The 24,448-nt window shown below is 41.7% G+C and overlaps 1 protein-coding gene across 12 annotated transcripts in view; it reads left to right on the plus strand.

Moving 5' to 3' along the window:
* PRR5 (proline rich 5) overlaps positions 1 to 24,448 on the plus strand; it is a 91,058-nt gene that overhangs the window by 63,539 nt on the left and 3,071 nt on the right. For all 12 annotated transcript variants that reach the window (XM_090147302.1, XM_090147256.1, XM_090147273.1 and 9 more), the window contains 2 exons: positions 2,045 to 2,185; positions 22,328 to 22,466. In XM_090147302.1, the coding sequence (XP_090003428.1) occupies positions 2,045 to 2,185; positions 22,328 to 22,466 (280 nt within the window). The remainder of the gene's footprint in view (positions 1 to 2,044; positions 2,186 to 22,327; positions 22,467 to 24,448) is intronic.

Genomic DNA, 24,448 nt, shown 5'->3' on the forward strand with positions numbered 1-24,448 from the left:
CTTCCATTACAGCTGTTCTGTATAGACAAGTTATGCAGATAAGTCACTTATGCAAACAGAGATTTGAAGTGCTCGGGTGAGAAAGATGAAGGGGAACTTTAAAAATAGGTATAGAGTACAGGTAGGATGACTGGTCCTTACGTCAGCTCACACTAGAAGTCCATAAAGGTCCTGAAGAATAAACTAAAATGGAGCTGTGTTGACTTCAATACACACATTTCCTCCTCTGCCATATGAATGTCTGTGAAGTACCCCCACTTTTGAGAAGGAGGTCAAATTCTATACTACTTAGAATGGAAAACAATAGTCATTAAAGTTAGACAAGTTAACTTGAGTTCAGAGTTTGACTCCAGTAATTTCAAATCTGTATTAGGTACGTGGTCTGATGTGAATGAAGGCTCAAACTTCTAACTTATTGATGGTCAAAAGAGTGTTGTTTTTTTACTGAAGTCCTAAGGGAATTTATCCCAGATAGTTATAAGTGACCTTCTAGAGTTACTCTTGGATACCTATAGATTTTATTTGGGTGTTCACTGTCAAAACATATTCAGGAAAGCTTTGGAAACTTTCTTTAATTTTGCCAAATGGACTTTATGCCTGAAGTGATTGTGTAGAGATCATCAGTATTACCATTTTGCAATTAACTGAGTTAATTGAAGGCATGAAATATGAATTCAGTGGAGAAGTTGCAACTTTACGGAAAATTTGATTCTGAAAGAGGAGTGCTCTGAAATCATATATAGTGCTAATTCACAGACAGTAGAAATTTGAAAACGGTGGAGAGAAGTTCATATTAAAATCTGTTAGAACATCATGATTTTTCGAAGTGACACATAAGCTAAATCCAAAGTGTTTAGTAACCTAGGAGTATAGGTAGGTTTTTAACCTGATTTTAAAAAGTGCTTAACTAAATCATAACTCCAATGTTTTTGAAAATTGCACCAAATACCTCTTTTCAGTGTTGTGTTCTTGAGACATTTGAAATTAATCTATCAATGCAAATCTTTTCATTTTTTAAATGGAAATAATCGCTTTAATTTTCAAAGAAGCCTGAAGGGGATAAAAGCCCTAAGTCCCAGGTAATTTCAAATAGATCTAGGTCCCTGATGTTCTAAGGTTACTTCCAAAAACCTAACTGATGTTCATGCACTCTTGGAATTCTATTCAGTGACAAAGCAGATCTGGGGGCTTTCTTCACATTAGTATAAATAATTACACAAAATGAAAAGGAATGAGGGTATGGAGGAGTCTGTCTTTATTCTAAGCTAATCTAAGTCAATGCTAGCTGAAAACCAGACTTCTCAGAAGTGTTGGTATTTGACTGGCACTCAAAACTGCAGGCAAGAATATGCATGTACAGCCTCACATGTCCGAGGAAAAAGCCCTAATCCCAGCAACTGGAACAGTTTTACAATTTCTCATCAGGCATAAATGATGTGCTGTTAATCTTTGTGGGCAAAGCTAGCATCACATTTTTCAGATAAGATTTTTCTAGACAAGGTGTGTTTCTTGTACTGCAAAAAGATATCTTGGAAAATGCAGTATGGGACTTCAGCTTAGTTCTTGCCTTATATTGAAAACTCTGAAGCTGAAGAACATTGGGATCCACAGGTGGGCTGAGTCAGGAATTATAACATAAACTGAAGAGTGCCCAACCACTACTCAAAATCTTGAGAAATACTGGAGATCCAGCCCTGCTTTTTCATCCCTACTTTCTTTTATTTAACATACTATATGTTTCCTTGATGTTAAAGTACAGTATGTCATTATATATCCTGCACTCAGATAAGATTTCCAGCTCTCCTCCTCCATCTCTCATAATCTTCATATGTAGCTGTACTCATTCATTGTCTGCGCATTCAGAATTTCTGAATCAAATTCACTGTGCAGATTTGTGGGCTGCTCTGTGTCCTTTGTTGTATGTCCTCTGCTTTTCACTCAGGTTTACCGTTCTTGTAATCCTTCAGAAGTGGAGGAAAGACTGAGGATATGGAAACTCGTTTTCACAAAATTCATAACCATTTTTCTTTGTTTCTGTTCCAAGGGAAAGGAACCCTCAGTTCGGCAGCTGGCTCTTCTGCACTTTAGGAATATAATTACCCTCAATATTAAACTAGAAGATGCATTATCACGTTCCAGAGCAAGAGTTCCACCTTCTATTATTCAAATGCTGCTAATACTCCAGGTACATTGATTTTTTTTTTCAGACTGTTTTCTTTATCTGTCTTTCCTTACTGTATTGCTCAAGTCTGCTTTAGTGGCTTCTGATTTTAATCCTTCACTGAAAAGTTGTTACCCAAAATTCTATAGCTTCTGTGTAATTAAATTTAGTCTTGATAATATCTGGATCTGCAGAATCTCAGATTGCATGCCTAAGATTCAGGGGGTCCAAGAACACAGACTGGTTTTGAAACCATAAGGCTTAAAATAAGAAGTTTTGCAAGCAGACCAGTGTATGTGGTAATAACATGACTTTCATGAAGTGCTATGTGTTACTGCATTAGCTGTTCTGGATATGCAGATTCACATCTGGAGTAGGCAACAAAACAAATTTGCAATTTACAGTAATATTTGGTCACTAGAAAGAAATTCAATCAAAACTGTGAACACAATAACATTAAAACCAAACACTGGTACTTGCTTTCTGTGTTAAAAGTTTTATTAGTGGTGAAGAGGAGGAATTCAGGTCAAAAGGCAAGTGTATAAAATTGTTTTCTTAATTGAAGAAAGGCATGGCCTTGTGTTGAGAAGGAGGGTGAGACAGAGAGAGGGAGAGACCCAGGAGTGGATTTCCTATGGAATGGGAGAAGTTGATATTTTCTTGGTTGGTTATTTTTTTAATAAACAAATAGATTTGCAGCAAACAAAAGGATATGGTTTCTCACACTTAAGATTATTCTTTGCTTATCACCACTACGAATTAGTCCTGTGTCTGGAGTGATTTTAAAGGCTTGATAATCTGCAGGCTGATGATGAAAACGGAGCAAGAAGATGATCTCCACTTTGTCAAGAAATGGTGTTTCATTCAGGCGATTACAGAGTGCATTTGTTGAGGTGCATAATGGTGTGTTTAACTTAGTTTTCTCAAAAAAAATTTCCTTACACTATAGGACTGCCTGGTTGCCACTTAGTACCTTTCTCCCTAGACTCCCTTTCACCAAATGTTGAAACTGCAGGCTGATTGTGACACACTGACATTGATATCAGAGATATTAAGATTCCTATGAGTTCCTTGGAAATTAATGTCTGGAGAGAGGAGAGGAACCTCAGGGAAAAAATTGGGAGTATGAGCTTAACTGCATAATGATACTTCAAAGAATTCACATAATTGAACTGTGAACCCAACTGTGTTAATAGACACCAGAGACTCCACATGAGAGAATACCATTATGAAAATCTTAATCACAGGAGGTTTTCTACCAAGCATCCTCTCTTAGACGTAAGGTAAACTGCCCATCGGAAACCAGCTTCAGAAGTGTTGTTACTGACATCTGCTAGCTTTGTTGTGGTTTCTTCTCTAGAGGATCTGCATTAGCTATGGGCATGATCCTGCTTCAAATGAATTCCATGGTGAGCTAGGAAATGAACAACATCCTGATTCAGAAAGTTCATGCAGAGTCCTTTGCCAGGATCAGTGCTACAAGAAGCAGTTTGTTGACAAATCTGCTTTCTTCAACAACCAAAAGAGTTAACAAGTTGGATGCCTGGTGGAAGGACAAATCCATTCCCATTGCAAAAATGTCGGTGGAAATCAATAAAAAAAATGAGAGGGAATTTGCCCCTGAGTGTTCATTTCTGCATATGTCATCTACAGTTTTGTGGTGGGGATGGTGAAAGTCTTTTATTGGCAGTAGCTCTGCAAAAGTTGTGGTTTAAAATCTAATGGAAATTACAGGAAAAGGACAGAAGAGGATCTGGGAAAGAGCTATTTACATGCTTAGCCATGTTTGTCAATAATTGAACTTCAGAGCAAAGACTTTTTCCCAAATGCAAATGTCACATTAAACAAAAGCAATTTTTATATGTTTATGACATAATAATGGAATTTCCTTAAGACAGATTAACTCAACATGTGAATAAGACTGGAAGCAAGAGAACAGTTCAGCTGTCCAAAAAGTACATGGTAATCTTGTGTGTATAAATATCCCAGACAGAGAAGATGCTTTGGTGTAGGCATTGTTTAATCCCTATTCTGTCTGCTATCTATATCACTTTTGTAAGAAGCTCGGTGACACTGCAGCAGATTCCATGGCTGGAAGATGATTCTAGTGGCCGTGGACAAAGTATTGAACTTGCCATGGAATTTCCCCATTTCTGTCCCTGAAAGTGTTGTGCAGTCACATTACATAATTACGGAGTAGGTCATACTCTTCAGGACAGAAGCTGTAATGTCAGCTGAAGGTCACAATTTGACAAAGGCACATGCTTACATGTACCAGTCTGGCCTGTTAGACTCGATTAAAAAAGCAGAGGTTTGGTAACTTGTACAGGGTGCATCTGATACTGCTCATGCGTTATCTTGTCATAGTGTAAAGGTAGAGCTCTGTCAGTCTGGCAGAAGACACTTTCCTTATGGAGGGAAAAGGAAGCAGGTTGCTGATCCAGCAAAGCTCAATAGGCAGGCATTTTACCTGAACATGGTTAGCTTCACTGGCTTCAGCACGTGAGCAACTTTGTTAGCCCCTGTGTGGTTACTGACCTATTTGCAAGTTTCATGTGTTCCTTGCTTGCTCAGCTGGCACCACTCTAGCAAGGAGATTAAAGCAACCTCTGACAAAGACCTCCTGGATAAAAGGTACTGAGAGTTGAAGTCGATCCCCCTACTTCATTGTTTGAGTAATTGTTTTGTCTTCTTTATAGCAAATCTTTCTTCCTGTCCAGAGTAAACTATTTGCTGAAAATGTGTCTGCCAGCTATGCACTTAATACTGTAGTATGGAAGAAGCACCTTATATCACTGATACTTTCTGCTGCCTGCATGGCCTGACCCACTTACAGAGAATGAACTGAAATGTTAATCCTTTGTGGCCACTTAAGTTAAAGTGCCTCCAGGATGCTCCTGTTTATCTGGTAGAACCTTCAAGAACAGATTTGTGATTGAGGGAAGTAAAAGAAGAGCTAAAAACTTTTGAGCACAGATACATGCACTGTAGTGCATATCATAGAATCACAGAATTATAGAGTGGCCTGGGTTGAAAGGGACTACAATGATCACCTAGTTTCAACCCCCTTGCTATGTGCAGGGTCACCAATCACTAGACCAGGCTGCCCAGAGCCACATCCACATCAATACACTGTTATCAGTCTCACCTCAATGACCTTTCTTTTTGGGTGGAATTAGGAAGGTGGAAAAAGAGGCATAAACAGAACAAGAGATCAGAAGATAATTTTCTCCCATATATTGTGTGAAACAAAGAGAGTAAAAATACTGCCAGAGGGTAAACAATCTGCCTTATTTCCCAAAACACGTATTGTCTAAGAAGACTTCTGCCACTGAAACTGGAACATCTTGTCTCCAGGTATCTTTCTTGAGATCTGAGAAAGTCAGAAGCGGAGAATTAAAGAATGTTTATCTGCATCTTTTGGTTGACATCAGGATTATTTGAGTTCACAGAATGTCTCTAGGTCACCCGAGATATTTCAAAACTATAGAAAAGCATAGCACAACAATTTGTGCTGAGGGATGAGGCCTCACTGAACTTAAGATCTAAAGAGAAAAATAAAACTGTGGTTTCCTTTTCGGCTTCTCTGAGCTTCATTTGAAATGCCTTGTTCGTTTTCTCTCTGTAAAAGGAGACAATATAAATACTTAAAATCACCCACTGGGACTTGTTTGTTATCTCTAGAATGTTCTAAACATACATGGAACTCCTCGCACTTAGAAAGGGGTGGAAAAGCACATTGCAAGACCTGAAAGTAGATACAAAGGCTGCTGTTTTTCCATCTCAGCAACCACTCAGCAAACCAAAGACAGCACAGCGGTTAGAAACAAAATACCCTTTTCTATCGGAGAACTGCAGGGGTCTGTCTGTGGAAAAACAGAATTTCTAAAAGACTGTGATGTCTGTAAGTGGGAGTCAAGTCACTGTGACCATAGGATTTTGAATTTGGTGATTGCTTTTGAGAAGTTGTCCTACTAAATCTTTTGGACCTGAAGCATAGGTTGAGGGTGTGAGGTTTATGCATACCTTTATTTTCTTCTTTCCTTAGTTTCAGCTGGGACAAAATTGTTTTCTTTAGAGTGTCTGGTATGATGTTTTGTTTTCATTCTCAGAGAAAGACAATGTTGATAACACACCGATGTTTATAGTTACTGCTAGGCAGTGTTGTACAGAGCCAAGGCAATTCACACTGAAGGGTCCAAGGAGCTGGGAGGGAATAGTATTAGGACAGCTAACTTAAACTGGCCAAAGGGTTGTGTATGACATCGTCACATATGAGTGTATGTAACAAGTGATACACAAGCAATTCCTCACTATCCCCTCAACGATGCCCAGTTTGTCCCCTGAGCAGCAGAAGAGAGTGAGATGAACTCTCACTCCCTTCAAAACTCCTTCTGCATGATGTCATATGGTATGGAACATCCCTTTGGCCAGTTTAAGTCAGCTATTTTACTACTATTCCCTCCCAGCTCCTTGGGCCCTTCACTGTGAATAGTGAGTGCTGTAAGGTACATATATATGTGTGTATGTATATGTACACACACACATATATATATACACACACACAGTTTTAACTATTATCCTTTTCCTTTTCTTTTAGTAAGTAGTTCTATTTCACCCCACAAGTCCTACTTTGTTTTTTTTTTTTTCAGTTCTGTCCCCCATCTCACTAGGAATGGAAGGAAGAGTGAGCAAATGACTGTGTGGTGCTCAGCCACCTGCTGGGTTAAACCACAACACTTCTCTACTTTCCTCTTAATTTCTGGTTTATAAGATAAAAATAAAAATAAATAAAAGTAAAAATAAAAGGAAACCTATAAATAAATATATTGCAGATCCTACAGAAGTATAAATCAACAAACAGAAAACCCTGCTTCCCCTAGGTAGTGCAAGAATGTGTTTTCCTCTTTCCTATTGAAAAAATGCTTTGTCTGTGTTGTTTGCATCAGCCTCACAGGCATGTAGGGGGCCAGATCAGAAATCTTACAGCCGGGACAGTTCCTGACAAACAATGAAGATCCCACCTTTGTTTTATATTGATATAAAGGAATCTGAAAATTTCTAAGCAGTGTCCTCTGTCTTATTCTGTTGAGTTTGCTGTTTCTGAAAGTGCAGTTTGTAGCCATGAAATTGTCAGGAGTTTGTTATGCTGGAATGAATTTGTATGACCATGATTTATATCAAGGCATACCATTCATTTTTTGTAGGAAAAAGATCCTTTTGAAAGCAAATCTTGGTGTTTTCACTAGTGAGGAGTACTTTTCATGTTTGATTTTGCTTTTCTTTGTATGATTTTTATTATTGTGTTAGTTCGCAGATGCTGGGATATATTTCTGCATGGAAGCAGTAAAAATGCTGCATTATTTCATCTATGTCTTGGAGTATTACCTCGAGCAAGTTCAGATGTGCTATGCTGGTGGCTGGGATGGGGAGCTGGGAATTGATGGGAGAGTTCTAAAAAAAATGTCAGCAGCAGCCCCAGTATGACATAAAGGAACAAGAAAGGTCTAAATGTGTGTTAAAGTACTGCTGACACTTCTGTGGGCACCGTGGTGCCAAGACAGGAGTTCCAAGTACACCATGTGTCCCAGCCAAAATACACCTTCATTCTCTTTCTTTCATGTCAGTCAAAAGTGATTCCCCTGCCACAGATAGGCACAGTAATGTAAGTGACAAGGCCGCAAGCCAGGGACAGCTGGGGGCTGTCCTTTTTCTAGCTGTAGATTTGTAGTTAAAAAGAGAAACCACATCAAAGGCATTTTTCCCCTCTAATGCTTTTAGCTCAGTTTCCACCTTGTGCTTAGTTTGAGGCTTGCCACAAATGACGCCTTCTCTAGGTGTGGAGGCAGGGAGGTGGGGATGGATGCTGCTGAGCACTCCATAAGTTTGTCTGACAGTGGGCTTCTGCAATCATAATTGCATCTCAGTCATTGCTTCCACTCAGCAGACTTGGAAAGGTGTGTGCTCATGTGGATCTTCCTTATTACCATGGCAGTGAAAGTCCAGGGTCATAAATGAAAAGAACAGATCACATTTTGAAACTGAGTGTTCATTAAAACTAGCTGTCAACATTTGACAGCACTATGCGTTGCCATTTTTCTAACTGTAAGCAGTGGGGAAAAAAAGGAAAGCAACGCAAACCGTTCTGTTGTTTTGCTGTGTATGAACCCGTCTCATTAATACCATGGCATAATCCTTTAAATGTGCATCTTGTTCATCATCTTCACAGAGAGGCAGTGTAAGTCAGTTCAAGACAACATGACCACAGCCTCTCCTGCACCAATTAAACACAATTGTGTTGGAAGGCAATTTGCACTGTGCAAACTCCCTTTGAGTGTATGTTCATGGTGCATTTTGAAAGTACCTTGCTTTATGTAAAATGTCACTTCTGTGAGGAATGCCAGAGGCATGGCTCTGAAGCTGTCTTCTTTGAGCTCAGCTGTTCCCATCCCTCCAGAGCTGCAGTGACTGAATACTGTCTTGCACTGTGGCATTATCCTAAGAGCTGCATCTGCTCAAGCCAGGTCGATACGTGTTTAACCTGAGCTGCACCCAGCAGTCCTTACTAAAATACCGTGGAGTTGGCCTACATTGAGCCTGGCCTATTAAAACCAGTGCAAGTTCATTTGTAAGCAAATCTTGAACTGATAAAATAGAGTTAAATTGGTAAAATCATTTTTAACTTGAATTAGAACATCCCTGCAGGCTCCATAATTTTATTGAGTGAGAGGTGGAATGCTTTACCTAATTACATTAGTTTGTACAAATGCCTTTTGTGGACCTACGCAGGCTGGTGGACTAAACCCAGTATAAAAGGCAGTATAGAAATTTTTACCATTGAAAACTGAGTAGGGAGTGTTCCCACGGTGCAGGAATCCTTTGAGGCAGGGTGCTTTAGTAGTGTAATTCATGGCTTGTCTACAGGGGGAATGTAAGAAAGTTTAGCTACCCTTTAAAGAAGATTAATTAAACCTCGTTAAAACTTGGTATGGATACTAATTCTGAGAATTAAAGGACTAGGAGAGTGGAAAGATAGATGAATGACACTTTAATTCTACTTCAGAGGCCAGTGCACAATTTATCTAAAGAAGTTCCTGTTCTTAGTGAATATTGCTTCATTTTCCTGAGTGCCTCCAGGCAGACAAACCACTGGGGAATCACAGCAGCTGGTTCCCAGAAGCATCAGTCACTTCCCAGCCCTCACAGCCATTGACCTGTGAGCTCAGTGCCACCAGACCTTGTGTGGCACCTGCCAGCAGTGGTGACACTCAGTGCTGGGTGAAGGAGGACTGCGGGATCTCCGTGCACATGGTGTTTTCAGGCAGGTCGCGAGGCCAACTAATGCTTTGGGCAAGGCATCTGTGAGCAGCATCTCTTGTCTAGATTCACCTGGCACTGCTCACAAAGAGGGCTGCTGGAAGCTCATCCTTGCAGGAAACTCCTTCTCTGACCTCAGTCTTCCTCTCCCATCTTCAACCATGATGGACCAGTCCCAGCAGCAGCCTGTTGCAGTGTGCCAGGACACACAGTGAGGCTGTGGTTGTGACTCATGAACATCTCTTGGTGATGCCCAGAGGCAGCAGTAAGTTAAAGGAAGGCAGTAGAAAACTGTGGATGCCCCATCCCTGGAGACATTCAAGGCTAGGCTGGATGTGGCTCTGCACAGCCTGGTCTAGTGGTTGGTGACCCTGCACATAGCCGGGAGGTTGAAACTAGATGATCACTGTGGTCCTTTTCAACCCATTCTGTGGTTCATATGATTCTATGAAATGCAGGCGCAGTGAAGTGGACAGCCAGGTGGTCTGAGGGCAGATGGCATGGCCAGCACTCCCAGTTTGAGAGACGTCTTTTCCCCAGTAGCAATTGGGAGCAGTTTGCCTACACCAGTGCGAATGGCAGTGTGTTGGAAAAGTCCCACATATGTAATTAAAGACTGAAAAAAATCATTTCTTGTGTGAATTGTTTGGAAGCAGTTCTGACAGCTGTTTGCTTTCCTTCAGGAATGATTTCTCCTGGGGTTTTGTTGTTTGCCTGTTTCTTCAACTGTGCTATAGGATTTTATTGTTATGGGAAGCTATAATTTTCCATTTAAACCGACAGGGTGCTTAAAACAAATTGCACAGATTTTCCTCACCTCTGACATCTCCCTAGAAGATGCTTTTGTGAAAGATATGGAAGCCCCTGCTCTGAAATGCTACACTAGCCTATCCCTGGGCCTACTCTTGCCCCTTCTGTGGCAGCTATTGCCAGAAGTCCATGGTACGGTGTGTTGCAGGCTGGTGGTGTGAAGGCTTGCACAGGGGGTAATTGCTTTGTGGTGTATTCTAAAATAAAGGACTGTACATCTCAATCTGCAGTAGACTGGGGAGTGGCTGAATGAGTATCTTGGAGTCATCCTCTCTCTCATGGTGAGTGGGGAGTGTGAAATGTCTTCTGTCAGGAGTTTCACAGCCTTATCCTGAACTCTGTTGTGGCTGCAGAAGTAACAACTGCATGGCACAGTGATATGCGTACTGTGAAATTCATTAACTTGCCACTACCCAGTAATTACAAGCAATTAAAAGGCAAACAGTTAATCATGTGACTGTGCAGGCTTCAGATTATGCTCTTTGATTGAAATCTCTCTGTTGCCAGCCATCTGTTGTTGCCAGTGAGCTGCCTACTCCTTGCTGCAAATCTTCCTGGGGTGCAGGGTGGGATGGTCCTGCCTGGGGTCAGGCAGCTGGTCACTGTGGAGTGGCCCTGATACCAAGCAGCCTTGCTGTGGCTGTGAGTGAGCTGACTGGCCTTCGCAGTGCAGTTTTGCTGAGACTTGATCTTTTGTCAGAAACAGGATGGGAACTGCAGTGAGAAGAGGCATGAGGAGGTGAGGGGGGGGGCTGCCTTGCCCTCCTGTCCCTCCAGCACTGCTGCTTTTTAGTGTTTGCTAATCCAAGCGCAATTTCGGAAAATGCAAGCATACTGGAATTGAGAAGATACTGGCAAAAGAGTCATAGCTTAGCCTGGCTGAAGTCTGTCAAGAAGATATTTTGCAAAGTACAGCTGTTGCTCTTGGAGTAGCTCTCACGTAGCACCAGTTTACTTTTTATTTCTTGTGAATCTAAGAGCTGTCAGCTTCTTCTGCTATGGTGCTTCTCCAAGCTTCTTGCCAATTTGGATAGATGGAGCCTTCCTGTGTAGGGCACTGAATAAACACAATGGAAATACGCTCTCTGCAATAAAGATTTGCAGCCTGGTAGGAGATGGGGAAATATATGGATGGACAGATGAATAGCATAACAAAACAAGGAGTCAAACCTACTAGTACTGATCTATGGCAAATCATTTCTTGTTGTCCGTAGTGATCCAGATGTCCTCTAGAAAGGGCAATGAGGTCTTTGTCCTCTGGAGGCTGTAGGTTGCCTTTTGAGTTCCAAGAATGAAGATAAATCTCTCATTCCTCCTGTATCACTCATGAGCCTTTCTTGTGGTTTCATTGTTCAGCTACAAAGAACAAAGGCTTTGAAGAAGGGGTATTTCCACTATTTCTCATAGTGTCTGAATCACACAAGGCTGGGTATTTAGGCAGGAAGAAACTAATGCAGCTTGACTAAAGCCCCTGTTTTCCAGAGAAGGAACTGAGCAGCAGTGTGGTCTGAAAAGTTGTATGATATGATTACGTATTTTTCAGAACTGCTAACATTTAAAACAGCAGCAAATAGAAAGACTATTCCAGCAGGCAGCTGTGAGCTGTTATGCAGATTAACTTCCAGCATCAGACAGCTTTGAAGACAAATGGCTTTCGTTTAAGTAGCAGGGTTGTATCTTCAAGAGGTACATCAGAGGTTCAATTGACGTCAACCACACGTTTTTTTTTCTCCATGTTAATCTATCGCAGTTGTTGTGAGAGCTGCTGTGTCACTGATGTGCCACAATGTGGAATCGTTATTGTGACAGGTAGCTAGGATGGAGAAAGGATGGGCAGCCTGCCTGACTGCTTAGGGTGGATAGGGCTTCTGGAAGATACTGCCTCCTGGTTCATGGGGATGAGTTGGTGGGCACCATCACACTAGCAAACACGGGAAAAAAAACCTTCAGAAGGCACAGCTAACGTGTTCTCCATTAATTCCTTTCTTGAGTCCCCTGCAAAGGTTGAAGTGGCAGGGAGGATGCTGAAGGATGAATACTCATTAATGATTTAGGAGAGGAGAGTGGCTGTGAAAGACAGCATCGGAAATCCTCACAGGTAGGTAACAGCAGTCAAGTTAGTGTTTGCAGAGCTTCAAAAGCATTTCTTAGATGTCTTTTCAAATGAAGCTGGATGCACTGAGGGAGGGCTCTACAATCTTTTTTTTCTGTTCAAGTCCCCACCTGAAAATAAATGTGTGTTGGATTTTCTTATAATAAATGTTCAGTGAGAAGAAACTCAAAGACAAGACTCTGTAAAAGACTTGAATGCTCAGAGTTAAAAGTTGTCAATTCCCCAGCAAGGCGAGATGAGCTTAATGTGTACAGATCAGAGGGAATCTGAGAGAAATGAGAGGTTTCACTCCCTTGGCCATTAAATGTCACATCTCGTTATTTGGTGATGCACAGGGTGATCTCTGCGTGGGGCTGCACTTGCTCTTCTGTGTATGCCTGTGTTTGCCTCTGAGTCTAATGTGGCTTTGCCACAGCATCTAGAAATGCAGACTAACTAACTCCAGCTCAAGTTTATTCCATAAACAGCTCTTCAGAGACACTCACTTATGCATAGATTCATTTGATGTGTTGTCAAAGTCACATTAATTAGCTTATTTGACTGGAATGATTGCAGTTCTTATCATGGCCCAGAGGAGACACTTAGCTGGGAATCAGACAACCCCCGGCCCTAAAACTATGAAAGTTGAAATGCATAGCATTATTTTTGCTGGATCTTTTTTAGCAGACTGGCTGCTCGGCTTCTGCAGGATGCTAACCAAAGTCTCAAAGTAACTTCCTTACTTCTAATCATTTTGTATCACTTATTTATCTTCAGTCTTCATCTTCTGCTTTGTTTTTTTTTTTTTTTTTGCAATCTCATATAACATTTTCAAGAAAAGAAGTAGATTATATTTCTGTGGGTCAGAGAAAGACTAGCCTCTTCTCAGTGTTTGATCCTTTCTGGAAAGAAAAATCTGATTGCTATCTTTGTACAGATGAACCACTGGAAAAACTCTGAGCTGCCTAACACAAACCATGTCTGCTGTTTTGTCTCCCTTATCTTTTGTCTGTGTCTGAGTGCCACCACTGAAAGGAAGAGAGAGACAGCGCTGCTTCTCACGCTGACAGTGACAGAACTTGGCACTTGCTGGAGATTAAAGTGAATATGACAAGATCTTTATTTCTGAGGCAGTCAGAGGGATCTGAAGTGCTGACTTCTGTCAGTGCCGCATTGGCAAGCCATTCTGCCTCTCCCTCTGCGAGCACTGTTGCTATGAGAAAAGCAAGAGGCAGAGGTAACGCCAGATGTGTTTAACCCTTGAAATATTCAAGGATTTACCAGTGTGGTAGTGATTTAAGCTAGAGCAAAGAGAGGAAGAAATGACTTGAGGCAGTACTGCCAGGGGCTCGTAGGCAAACAACCATCACTTGTGTGGCTGCATCATTCCAACACATGTGAAAAAGCTACTGCTGTTTAGAAATGGACATGTCATGCGTAGAACATGGCCTTCAGTAGTTGTAAAACATTATGAAACCATGAACATAATAATGGGGACTGTTCTGATTTTGAATATTTGATGCACAAGACCAATTTTTCACATTTCCTCCAGGCACCAGGTATATCTGGTTGGGAAAATACTGCTGAAAACAAATTATCTTGCATTAGACATGAATTATTGGCTTCCTCCCCAGGGGTGAGGGCTGTATCAGAGAGGGGAAGCAGTTTTCTTTTAGCTTGTTCTTGTCTGCAGAAACGGGCTCTCTATTTTTCCTTTGGGCTGCTGCAGAGAAAGGGGCACACGTAAGTGCAGGTGGATCAGGTTCAGCATTGTCAACACAGATTCAAAGCAGAATGTAGGCTCTGCTTGAAGCAGTTTTGATCCTTTTTTGAGTCTGTTTCCTAGGGACTAAAAATGTCTAATTTGTCTGTTTGGCATGCAAGTGGCATGAATCATTGGGGGAACCCAGGAGGAAGTAACTGGAATTTTTGGTCCACGCTGGCAAACGCGGATGAGTGGGCTAGAGGCAGGATCTGGTTGTTTAAACTCCCAATCCTCAACCTGTCTCTGCACCCAGTTACTTTGATTCAGGGTGTTCTTTTTATCCAGAAGACTTTTCAAAGTATTGATAACATAGTCCCTCTAAGTGAGCTCACAGAGTTTGATTCAGTGTCTTTCTGGGAGCTCTCAAATGGAAAGTCCTCCAGAAATACCGAGCCTCTGTATTGATGGGGAAATGTTAGGATTTAATCAACATAGAAAAGTTATCACTCTTTCTATCTCATATCTGCTCTCAGTTTGTACCCCTTGGTGGCTGAGTCAGTCTGCCAGCTGATGTCACTCAGCATACCTTTACTAACTGTGACTAATATTCAGATTTGGGCTGAATAATTGTTGCCAATAGCCCAATCTTCTTTTGTAGAACAGCAGAAGAGTTCAGCATTGCACTCACGCAAGAGGAAGGATGCAGCTGCGCAAGAAAAGCATTTTGCAGAAGTGCTGAAGAAAGCCATTCTCACCCCTGTTCAGAGGATTCACTAGTTAATCTGTTTTTTCCTTTATTTTTAGAAACTAGTCCTATCAATTATTCACTATCTCCATTTCAGTGGTTAAATAGTTTCTAGCACAGATTCTTTTCTCTTAGGGTCTTCTGCAAATTGCAGTACAGTGGGTTTTTACATCACTGCTTCCTAGAAACATCAGTATTTTCTACAAGAAAGCCCTTCATGTACACACTATTTCCTTTTTTGTTCTTCCATGCACTTCACACACTGTCACTGTTAGTGACAAGATGTTGAAGTTAGTGAACTTTTGGTCTGACACTGAGCAGTGAATTCTATGTACTGCATTGCCCTTGATGTCAAGACTGGGGAAGCTGAGAAGAATCAGTTATCACATCTGATACTGCAGGAGTTTACTCACGAATTTGCCTTTATTCCATGTGTCAATGAAGGCATATACTGTGTTCCATGAATACAATTCCATTTGTATAGTACAAGGGAATCCTCTCTGTGGGGCTGATTCTCTGGGCACACAGTGGGCAATCGAGGTCACACAGAGGTATACAGCTTAAGGCATCCTGGTTCTGATGGGAGCCCCAGGCAGTTGTAAGATCAAGGTCAGTGAGTTTTTCAGTAGAGTGTTCTGCAAGTTAGCTGATGGAGGAGGTGTGAGGGGGAGGCTCATGGTGCTCCACTGTGCAGTAGGAACGGCTGTGCATAGGACAGTCCAGTGCCCCACAGTCCCTACACCCCATTTGCAGTGATTTCATGCCTGCCCTGAGTCAAGGTTGCTGCTGTGTTGCTGAGAAGGCTGTATATGGCTCCATGAAAAGTCTTACACTCAAACATGGTGAAAAGCAGTTACGGCCTGTGAGGGACTTTTTCACTCATCTCTTAGAAGCAAGGTTCCTGCTACTTCATTGACTGAAGTAAGAGGCAGATCTTGCTGTCATGTGGTCACCAGGGTGTATGCTGTAGTCTGTGCACTCACTTCTCCACAAGCAGGACTGACTGAGTAACGCATGTTTTCACTGTAGACATTGTTCTATGTCTGCCTTGTGGTATGACTTGTGACTTTTAATTGCAGTTTTCCTTGGGAGTATCTGGCCAACTATTACTACCCAATATTTGTCAGATTATTGCGTTGCATGCGTGTCAGTCATACTGATCTGGCCTTTCACCAGTGAAAGAGAGAAATGCATTTCTTAATGCATTTTTCTTTCCTTCAAAGAATCTGCTAGGCTTTAGCAGAAAAGAGCTATGTTTCTTAGCCATTTTCCTGTGTGGTTGAGACAGGGCGGTTTATGAGGCCAGGACCTCATTTTGTATTTGGGCCTGACCCTGTGAGCAGCTCCTGCTGCATTTTCCTCTCATGCAGGACAAGGGCAGGATTGTTTTTTGTTGGTAGGGGCTAGTGGGTAAGAATGCCCCAGCAGACCCAGGCTGGGGATGCCCCAGCAGCCTAATTCTCAGGGAATGTTTTCTGACCATAAGCTGAGCCACATACAGCTCCTGCTACGACTTCCTGCCCAGGGACTTCACTCCTGTGGGTCATCAAGGCATCAAGAGTAATGATTGCTAGGATTACTTAACCCAGAAGTCTGGATTTTGCTTCTTTGTTTCTCAAGTCCAGAAGTCAGTAAACTAGGATCTGGCTTGTGGCTGTTCCTGCTTGTTGTCCCCTGTGGTAGTGCTGCTGCCCAGAAGTTTGTCACAGTTTAATTACAAGGCAATCTCCCACACCACTATTTATTCATGTAAGCATGCTGATCAGCTGAAACATTAACGCTGAACTTCAGAGTACTATAATCATGTAATCAGTGACCAGTGTACACTTGAGCATATCTACATTTGCATGCTGGGCTGAGGTAGTCAGCCCATTAGGTCAGCATTATGTCTAGTTGTTAGGGTACACTTAGACACTGGAGATATATTTTCATGTATAATTTATTAGGTAAATGGTCCTATAATACTCTGTGCTAAAGAGAGAAATGGAAAGCAACTGACTGAGACCTCCATTTCTGAGTGTTCCTAGTGGTGGAAATTATTAGTCAGAACTGGAAACTGTAAAGGACCTGTCACCTTTCATAAGTTCTGAGCAAAGCTCTTCAGTTTTTGTTGGTTACTTAGAAGTGGTTTGGAGTTAATGGTTGTTTGTGCATATTTTGACACGCAGATGAGTGAGGATTTACGTGGGCCAAGTTGCAGTAGTCCAGTACAGAAGCAGCCTGCAGTCAAGATGAATATAGAGGGTTCTGCAGAGAAGCCCAGGAGATGGTTCGGAGCTTGTGCAGGGTTTGAAAAGGGAGCTAAGGATGAACGTGGGGTATTAGGAGAGACTGGGGGCAATAGGTCAAAGCTAAGGGTTGAATCGAGAGAAGCTGGGTATAAGAGAGTGATGGCCGTGTGGAAATCCAGCTAAGATACCAAAGAAGAATGACATGAGCCAAGCATCAAAAGAAAATATCCAGGAGAATCTGGAGGCAAAAAGAGTAGCCAGCAGCTAGCTTTGTTCCTTACCCTCTTGGCATGCATGAGACATTCTTTTCAGGTGTGCCAGATAAGCAGAGGACATGACAGCTTTTGCTGTAGCATTTTTGTCTCCAATTATTTTAATTTATATGTTCTGTTCTCTGATCTGGTACCCCGCCTGCCATCAAGAGAGTGATGCACTGCAGGATTTTTAGGATAAGCCATTTCTGAGCCAACATAACCCACCAACCCCTAAGATTTCAAGAAAGTTGGATGAAATCATTAATCGATCATATTTCTGCTTGTGGTTGCTCTGCCCAGTGGAAGTGCTTGAAAGGAAAATTTCATCTTTGTTCTACTTGTTCCTGTGCTAGCAAGGGTGTGTGAGCAGGCTACAATTCATGGAGCAACAGTGCAGAGATTCCCACAATGTGCACTGTGGCCTCTAGTCCTAAGGGGCTGTATGTCATTATCAGTCTTTCTTATCAACAGTAGAGATTTGTTACTACTTTCTGCCAATAAACTGTACAGATTTTGGCATCACTTTGAACCTTAATATCAGTAAAAAGGAGACATGCAGCTTTGCATCCAGTTGCTGGGGCGAGAAATGAGAGACACAAGAGCGGTTTCCTTTCTAAAGCATGTCAGGTTTCACAAACCAGCTCTTTTCCATAAGAAGTCCTTATCTACTTACAGGAATATGGAAAGCCTAAAACTCTGCTCTAGTTTAGCCAGGCTCTCTAATGAGACCTACCAACCTATCAGCAGTGCTGGTTCTATCAGGTTGTATTTTAATTGTCATTGTTACCAAAAATGAAAGGATCTCAGTTGCTGTGATGAACAAAAGGAAAGAGAAGGAGCCTCAGGGGGGCTGACCCAGCACACAGGGGCAGAGGCTGCAGGCACGCTCACATCCTCTCACAGAGAATTCAGCAGAAGGTTGCTCTGCCTTGTGCCGTTGTCACTGCTGGCTGCCTGCAAAGAAAAATGCAAGATGTTAGAGTATGTGTCATAGGATACAGAAATAAAGAATTGTGTTTGTGGTTATTTCATTGAAATAAAAAAGAAAGGAGGGACATTTTATTTCTGTCTTTCTTTCTTTTTTTTTTTTTTTTTTTTGTCAGGAAAATTGTGACAGAGAATATTTTTTGGACAACTTTGCAAGTTTTGTAATCTACACTTAGGTAAAATGTTTATAATGGATTAATAATATTTTTTGTTAATATGTGTGTGTTAGTATGTGTTTGTTAAAAAAACCTCCAGAGCGATCTGTCCTTGTTTTACAGTTTGCTAAAGGTCAAATCCATAAACGTTAACTGTAGGCAGGTTTGAAGAGGCTCTTCAAGCCTTTAAATGCATGCCTGGACTCCGGCCCACTTCAGGATCTCCTTGATGCTTCGAGCAGTCCGATGTATTTAAAAAGGAAGCTGAGTTTGCTATATTAGTTTACTAAACCCCACATCATTCTTCCGAACGTTCATTTGCAGTGCAAAGGTAACTTTATCACCTATTTGTTCCCCCGTGCTTTCATATGAAGTTCCTGTGTCCTTTAAAAAGACAGTGGGAGTTGAGGTTAGCTTGCTGCAGTGACAGCGATTCAAACATGAGTAGTTCAGTGCCTCTGTCCCCACTGGGATGACATGGTCGCTGCTGGTGACTGCAGGCTCTTGGATGGGGCAAGCTCCAGCAAAGAGGGAGGAACTTCCTAAAAGAGCTACCAGTAACCAGTGGTCTTCTGTGAATATGGCCCTTCTGGGAGTACTTACGGATATATTTTTATATATAAAAAATAGGAGTGCATAAGGTCCCTTTAATGCTTTCAAACAGCTGTGTACCATTCTCTGTTTCTAGATGTTTTAATTATAGGTTAATGAAGTCAGGGATTTGGATACTGTATTATATGCAGAAATACATGTCTCCTTCTGGATGCTGAGTGCAAACTTCACCGTTTGCGATGGTTTTCTCACATTCAAGACTCAAATCCTCATTATCCATGCCTTGGGAGTAGGGCGGGCTTGTCAAAATGGTACATTGCAATCCTTCCACAGGTAATGAGGTAATAGATACATCTAATGCTTTCGGAGAAGCATGAAACTCTACTGCTGAAATGAAATTGAGTTCATGAAAGGGCAGAGTTATCTTCTAAAGTAAGTTTTTGCATGACTGCAGAGCAAATACTGCATTAAAGATAAGGCTAGAGCCTCTGTTTTACTGATAATGTTCCAAGTTCTCATTTTTTTTTCCTCCAAATTATGATACAGTTTCCTGCAAGCTAAGCAGCCATCCTGCTAGATCTGACTGCTGCTTTATTGGTACTTAGTGGCATGTCAGTCTACTAAGACATGAAGCAGTATGTATAAGAAGAAACATGAGTTGCCAGCATAACAGGAAAATACTTATTGGCAACTTGGAAGTCCTGTCATCTCAGAAACTATTGTGAAATGGATCACAGTCACAAGCTGGCTTTAATTTAAAGCTGATTTTTGTCATTATCAGCACAATTGCCTACACATTTGGCAGAGGACCTATAACAGTATTTACAAATTTTCCTGTAGATGTAGATATCTATGTAGATAGATGTATAGGTATTTATATATGTCTATATAGATATCTGTATAGATATATTTATGTGTAGATATGTGAAGCATTTATAAACATACTTTGCACCATCCTAACACCTCTACCAGAAGTTAAATGGAGGCCTGGGAGAATAAGTTTGTCTCTCAGTAACACAGCAGAAAGAAATCCGAGAGAAACACCATTTTAACATATTCCTCACATGCTCAGTTTGTGGTGTGAAGTCCACTGTGTGCACTCTCATTGAAGCTGCAGACTGCTTCTGAGCTATGGTTTGGGGAAGTTGCCTTCAGGAAGGCTGCCCTGGTCTAGTGGTTGGCGACCCTGCACATAGCAGGAGGGTTGAAACTAGATGATGATTACGGTCCTTTTCAACCCAGGCCATTCTGTAATTCTGTGAATAGCTGCCATGGGAACCAAAAATTCAGGCATGTGAAACTGGTAGGAAATCTGGCAGCATTAAGATGCCACTGAGCAAGGATGCTTTTATCACTCACACACTATCTCAGTTCTGCCAGTGTTTGGGGTTGTGTTGTGGGCAGCGTGGTACTAGCAAATTACTGGGTTTCATTCTCCACAGCTGATGTTTTAGCTGCCCTCTTTCACCAAAAATACCTAAGTGGCAGAAAACTGCATAAAGCCTCAAATTCTGGATATGGACAATGCTAAATACCACTCACCTTTGCCACCAATTTCATGTTTCACATTTAGGACACTGGTTCCAGAGGTAATTGAAGCAGGTACCTGAAGTGGGTGGCCTAATGTTTTGATCTTTGTCAGTAGGTTATGAGTGAGTTGGAGTCATGTATACTAAGGTAGAAGGCAAGTTACCTTTGTGAGGACTGGAAAGATCTTGAGTAAATCCCACCAAGACAGGAGATGGGGCAGATCTCAGTATCAAAAAAGTAGCCTTCCTCCTGCTGGTTGAAACCTTTTCTCTGGTGCAGGCCTCAGTAACTTAGAAATAATACATGCATCTTCACTAAGCCTTCTGAATTATTCCCGTGTTATTCTTGTCTGGCTTTAATTGGTTAGGTAGTTATGGATTTATTCTGCAGGTTTTTTAGTGCTTGCAAGCTTTGAGATTCACAGCATATGCGCTTGTATTCATATTTGTATTCGTAAATCTCTGAAAGTTTACAGGATGTAGCAGATCTCCGAAGATTGTTGCTCATTATCTAAAGCCCACTGTATTGGAAAGGAGATTCTGTGTACCCTCTGCTGGATTTTGTTTGTTTTCCATTCATAAATTTCTGTCAATGACTGCCAGCTGGCATTTAGGACATGCAGCAGTCAAGGGGTGAAGCAAATATTTGCAAGCACATTGCAGGCTGATGCACATTTGTGGATACTGTTTGGTGAATCATTCCGAGCAGCTAGCACATCCAGAACATCAGGATCCTCTCACGTACTGAAGGAAATGTTGCAATTTTACCCATTTGATCTGCATCTGGCTCTCAGGAGGCTTTTATCCCAGTGTGTTGTTTCTTGTTTTTTTTTTGTTTTTTTTTTTTTTACAATACTCTGGAATCCAAGTAAATTCAAGAAGAATTCCCCTTGGGTATGACATTTAGAATCTTAACAAAATTTATCACATGTACAAAGTAGGTGAGTTCACTGTACTTAGGATGAGGATTCCTACACTTGAGTAAATAGAGCTGTGCTCTGCACAGGAGCAGAGACGCTAAGTGGAAGCGAGACTGCAGATCTACAGTTTGCCTGACACATCCTGAGCCTTATGAGTTCATTTGTGAGCGGAATTGCAGAGTGAAGATCTAAGGGCAATGGGTTTTGTTTTTAGGGGATTGCTGCAGTTTCTATTTTTAATGTGAATTTTGCCTGGATTTATTGACTTTTGCCTCTCTTGCCCTGGCATGTAAAAGGAAGGAGTGAGGAAGGAGATAAAACCCCTTCACTATAGACAGGGTTTTTTGTTTTGTTTTTTTTTTTTTACAATATCCTGGCAGAAGTACTTTTGAGAGTCGGTTTCATCTTTTCCTTGACCCTGCTGCATTACTTACACGGCAGTGCCACCATGTGGTACCAGCTGCAGGTGTGGTGTCTGGTCGGTAGTGCAGCATGTAGTCAGTACAGGATTGCAAAAAGCAAGAACACTGGGGCTGGTCGAATCGATCTTCACAGACCTCATCCTCCATCATCCCAGAGTGCCCTCCTACTAGCCAGGCCACTTCTAAAAGCCTGCATGTTCAAATCCTCAGAAGAAGGAGCTGCTGCCTCCTTCTGAGCATCTGTGCAGTGCTACATGGTTAGGCTGGTTCAAAACTCTTGGCTTTACGGTCAGATGAAGCAGCTGTAGAAGAATAACATCACATTACAGTTTACATCTGCTGTGTAATGTACTGAACGTGCTTGCTGCCTCTCTGCTTGCTGTGGTGAACAAGGACAGTTTGTGTTTGGAGGAGATGGCGCTCATCATGTTGGTGTTTCTCTTTCAGGGGGTTCATGAGTCAAAAGGTGTGACTGAAGATTATCTGAAACTGGAATCCCTGATCCAGAAAGTGGTGTCACCTTATTTGGGCACCTATGGCTTGTATTCCAGTGATGGACCCTTCACACACTCTTCCTGTATCCTGGGTGAGTGTAACTGCAGCTTGATTTGACACGGCACAGAGAGCATCCCCAAAAGCTAGCGTGCAAAGATTTTACAAGGTTATTTAAAGCAGGAAAAGGTGAGAATTTGTCTTAAAAAAGACCAAGTGATAAGCCTTCAAATATGTAATAGGTTTCTGCAGAGTGGAAGATCAGAAGAGTAGCACACATATCAAGAGAAACTCAGATACACGGGAGGGAAGGTCTCTGACATTGCATTGGTTAGGAGCTGGAGTAAATTGTTGGCGTAGGCTGTTGAGTGTTCACTGCTAGAGGTGCTGTTTACGCATCACATACATAGGCCCCTATAAAAACCAAAGTGGTTGAAAATGATCCTGCCTGATGGCAGAGTCCCTTCCAACTTACTGTCTAGGGTTCCGTGTGCTCTGTTACGTGAAGGCAAGATCAGGTCAAGAGGAAGCTGTTTGGAAAATCCCTCTGAGTGATGCAGTCTGTTGAAATTCCAAAGGGGATATTACCAGCAGAAGTCATCAAGGAAATGTGGTAGTACCCAAATACTGTTATGTAAGAACTGTGATGGATAGAATCGAGGAAATGGAGTAAGTAAGTTAAATTGCATCTGTATCTGTACAGTCCCCTGAAGCTGAATGCAAAAATGCTTGTGTTGCAGTGTGCATTGAAGAAACAAGGATGTTTTACGTGGATGAATAGAGGCCGGTTATTTATGGAAAATGGATTATTACTTGGTATTCTTTACTTGCCATTCAACAGAGCCCCAAATTGTTTTCTGAATAAAGGATCTTAGATGTCAGGACAGAAAAAATACACTCAAAGTGAATAAAATTCCATGGGAATGCCTTATTAGAAAAGAAATGTGATATTGTATGACAGCAGAAATTAGAAAGGTTTTATGGAACTGGGCACTTTGCCTTGCTGAGTCTGTGATGTAGGTCTGTAGGAATACCCCTAAATAGCTCTTGCTTTGGTCAGTCAACCTGAATCCAAGGGAGCTGAGAACACAAGAAACCGCTGCTTTTAAACTAAGAGGTCTAGTTGTTGTCCAGCTGCTTTTGCCCATCTAGTGAGCACAGCCAGCCTTCCCCTCCAGCCAAACTGTGGTGTGAGCAAGAAGTCAGAGTTTGTGTAGCAAGGCTGCCCCTTTTCTGTGTGCCAGGTAAAAAAAGTCCCCAGATGAACTTGACTAAGTTCGCTTTACTACGGAAGCTGTAGCAACTGGAAATTGCAATCTTAATTTACAGAAATTTCTTAAATTTGTGTGATTGGCATTTGAATCCAGGTAATTGTAGAAGAGAAAGGCATTGTTAAGGGGAATCTCATAGCTTGGAGTGAACATATTCTAAGCATCCTAACTTCAAGCATTTTTTCTTATTATTCTTTTCAGGGGCTGTAGTTGATATCCAGACTATAACCCAATTCCCTCCTCCAGCCGTGCCCTTTTCACGAGGATGGGAAGTGTGAGTGGCAGGGAGAAGCTTCAGAAGTGTGACCCAAGAGATACACCACGGTTTTATTTTTATTTTGTGCACAAGTGAGGCAGAGCAATGAAATCGGCAAAACCTTTGCATGATGATATTTTTGATCTAGCTGCAGTGATCACTCCTGCCCTAAAACGCTGGTGGAGGATCTCCGTGCTCACTTGCTGCCACCTGCCGGTCATTGTTCGGAAAGAACGCACTGGGTTAACCACGGCCTCGTTAAAACTTCTGCTGGGCTGAGTGCAGCTCTGTTTCCCAGTAAGGTGCCATGGGCTCTGCCCTCCGGTGACCATTTCCAAAGGCTATTGGTGTTCTCTCATTGCGTGGACTCCAAACAATGCTTTGAATCAAAGTTTTTTCCAAAATTATTTAGTAAAACTGTGTATCTTAATCCTTCATGCCCCAAAGATGAAGAGATGAGATTTTCTTAGGGTGGGTGTCAGCTATTTTTAAAATAGATTTGAGGCATTCAGTATGAGAAAGAAAGCTAGGAATCTGAATCCTATGGAT

The sequence above is a fragment of the Phasianus colchicus genome, chromosome 1 (genome assembly GCF_987193195.1).
Source record: "Phasianus colchicus chromosome 1, bPhaCol1.hap1.1, whole genome shotgun sequence".
NCBI classification, from domain to species: domain Eukaryota; kingdom Metazoa; phylum Chordata; class Aves; order Galliformes; family Phasianidae; genus Phasianus; species Phasianus colchicus.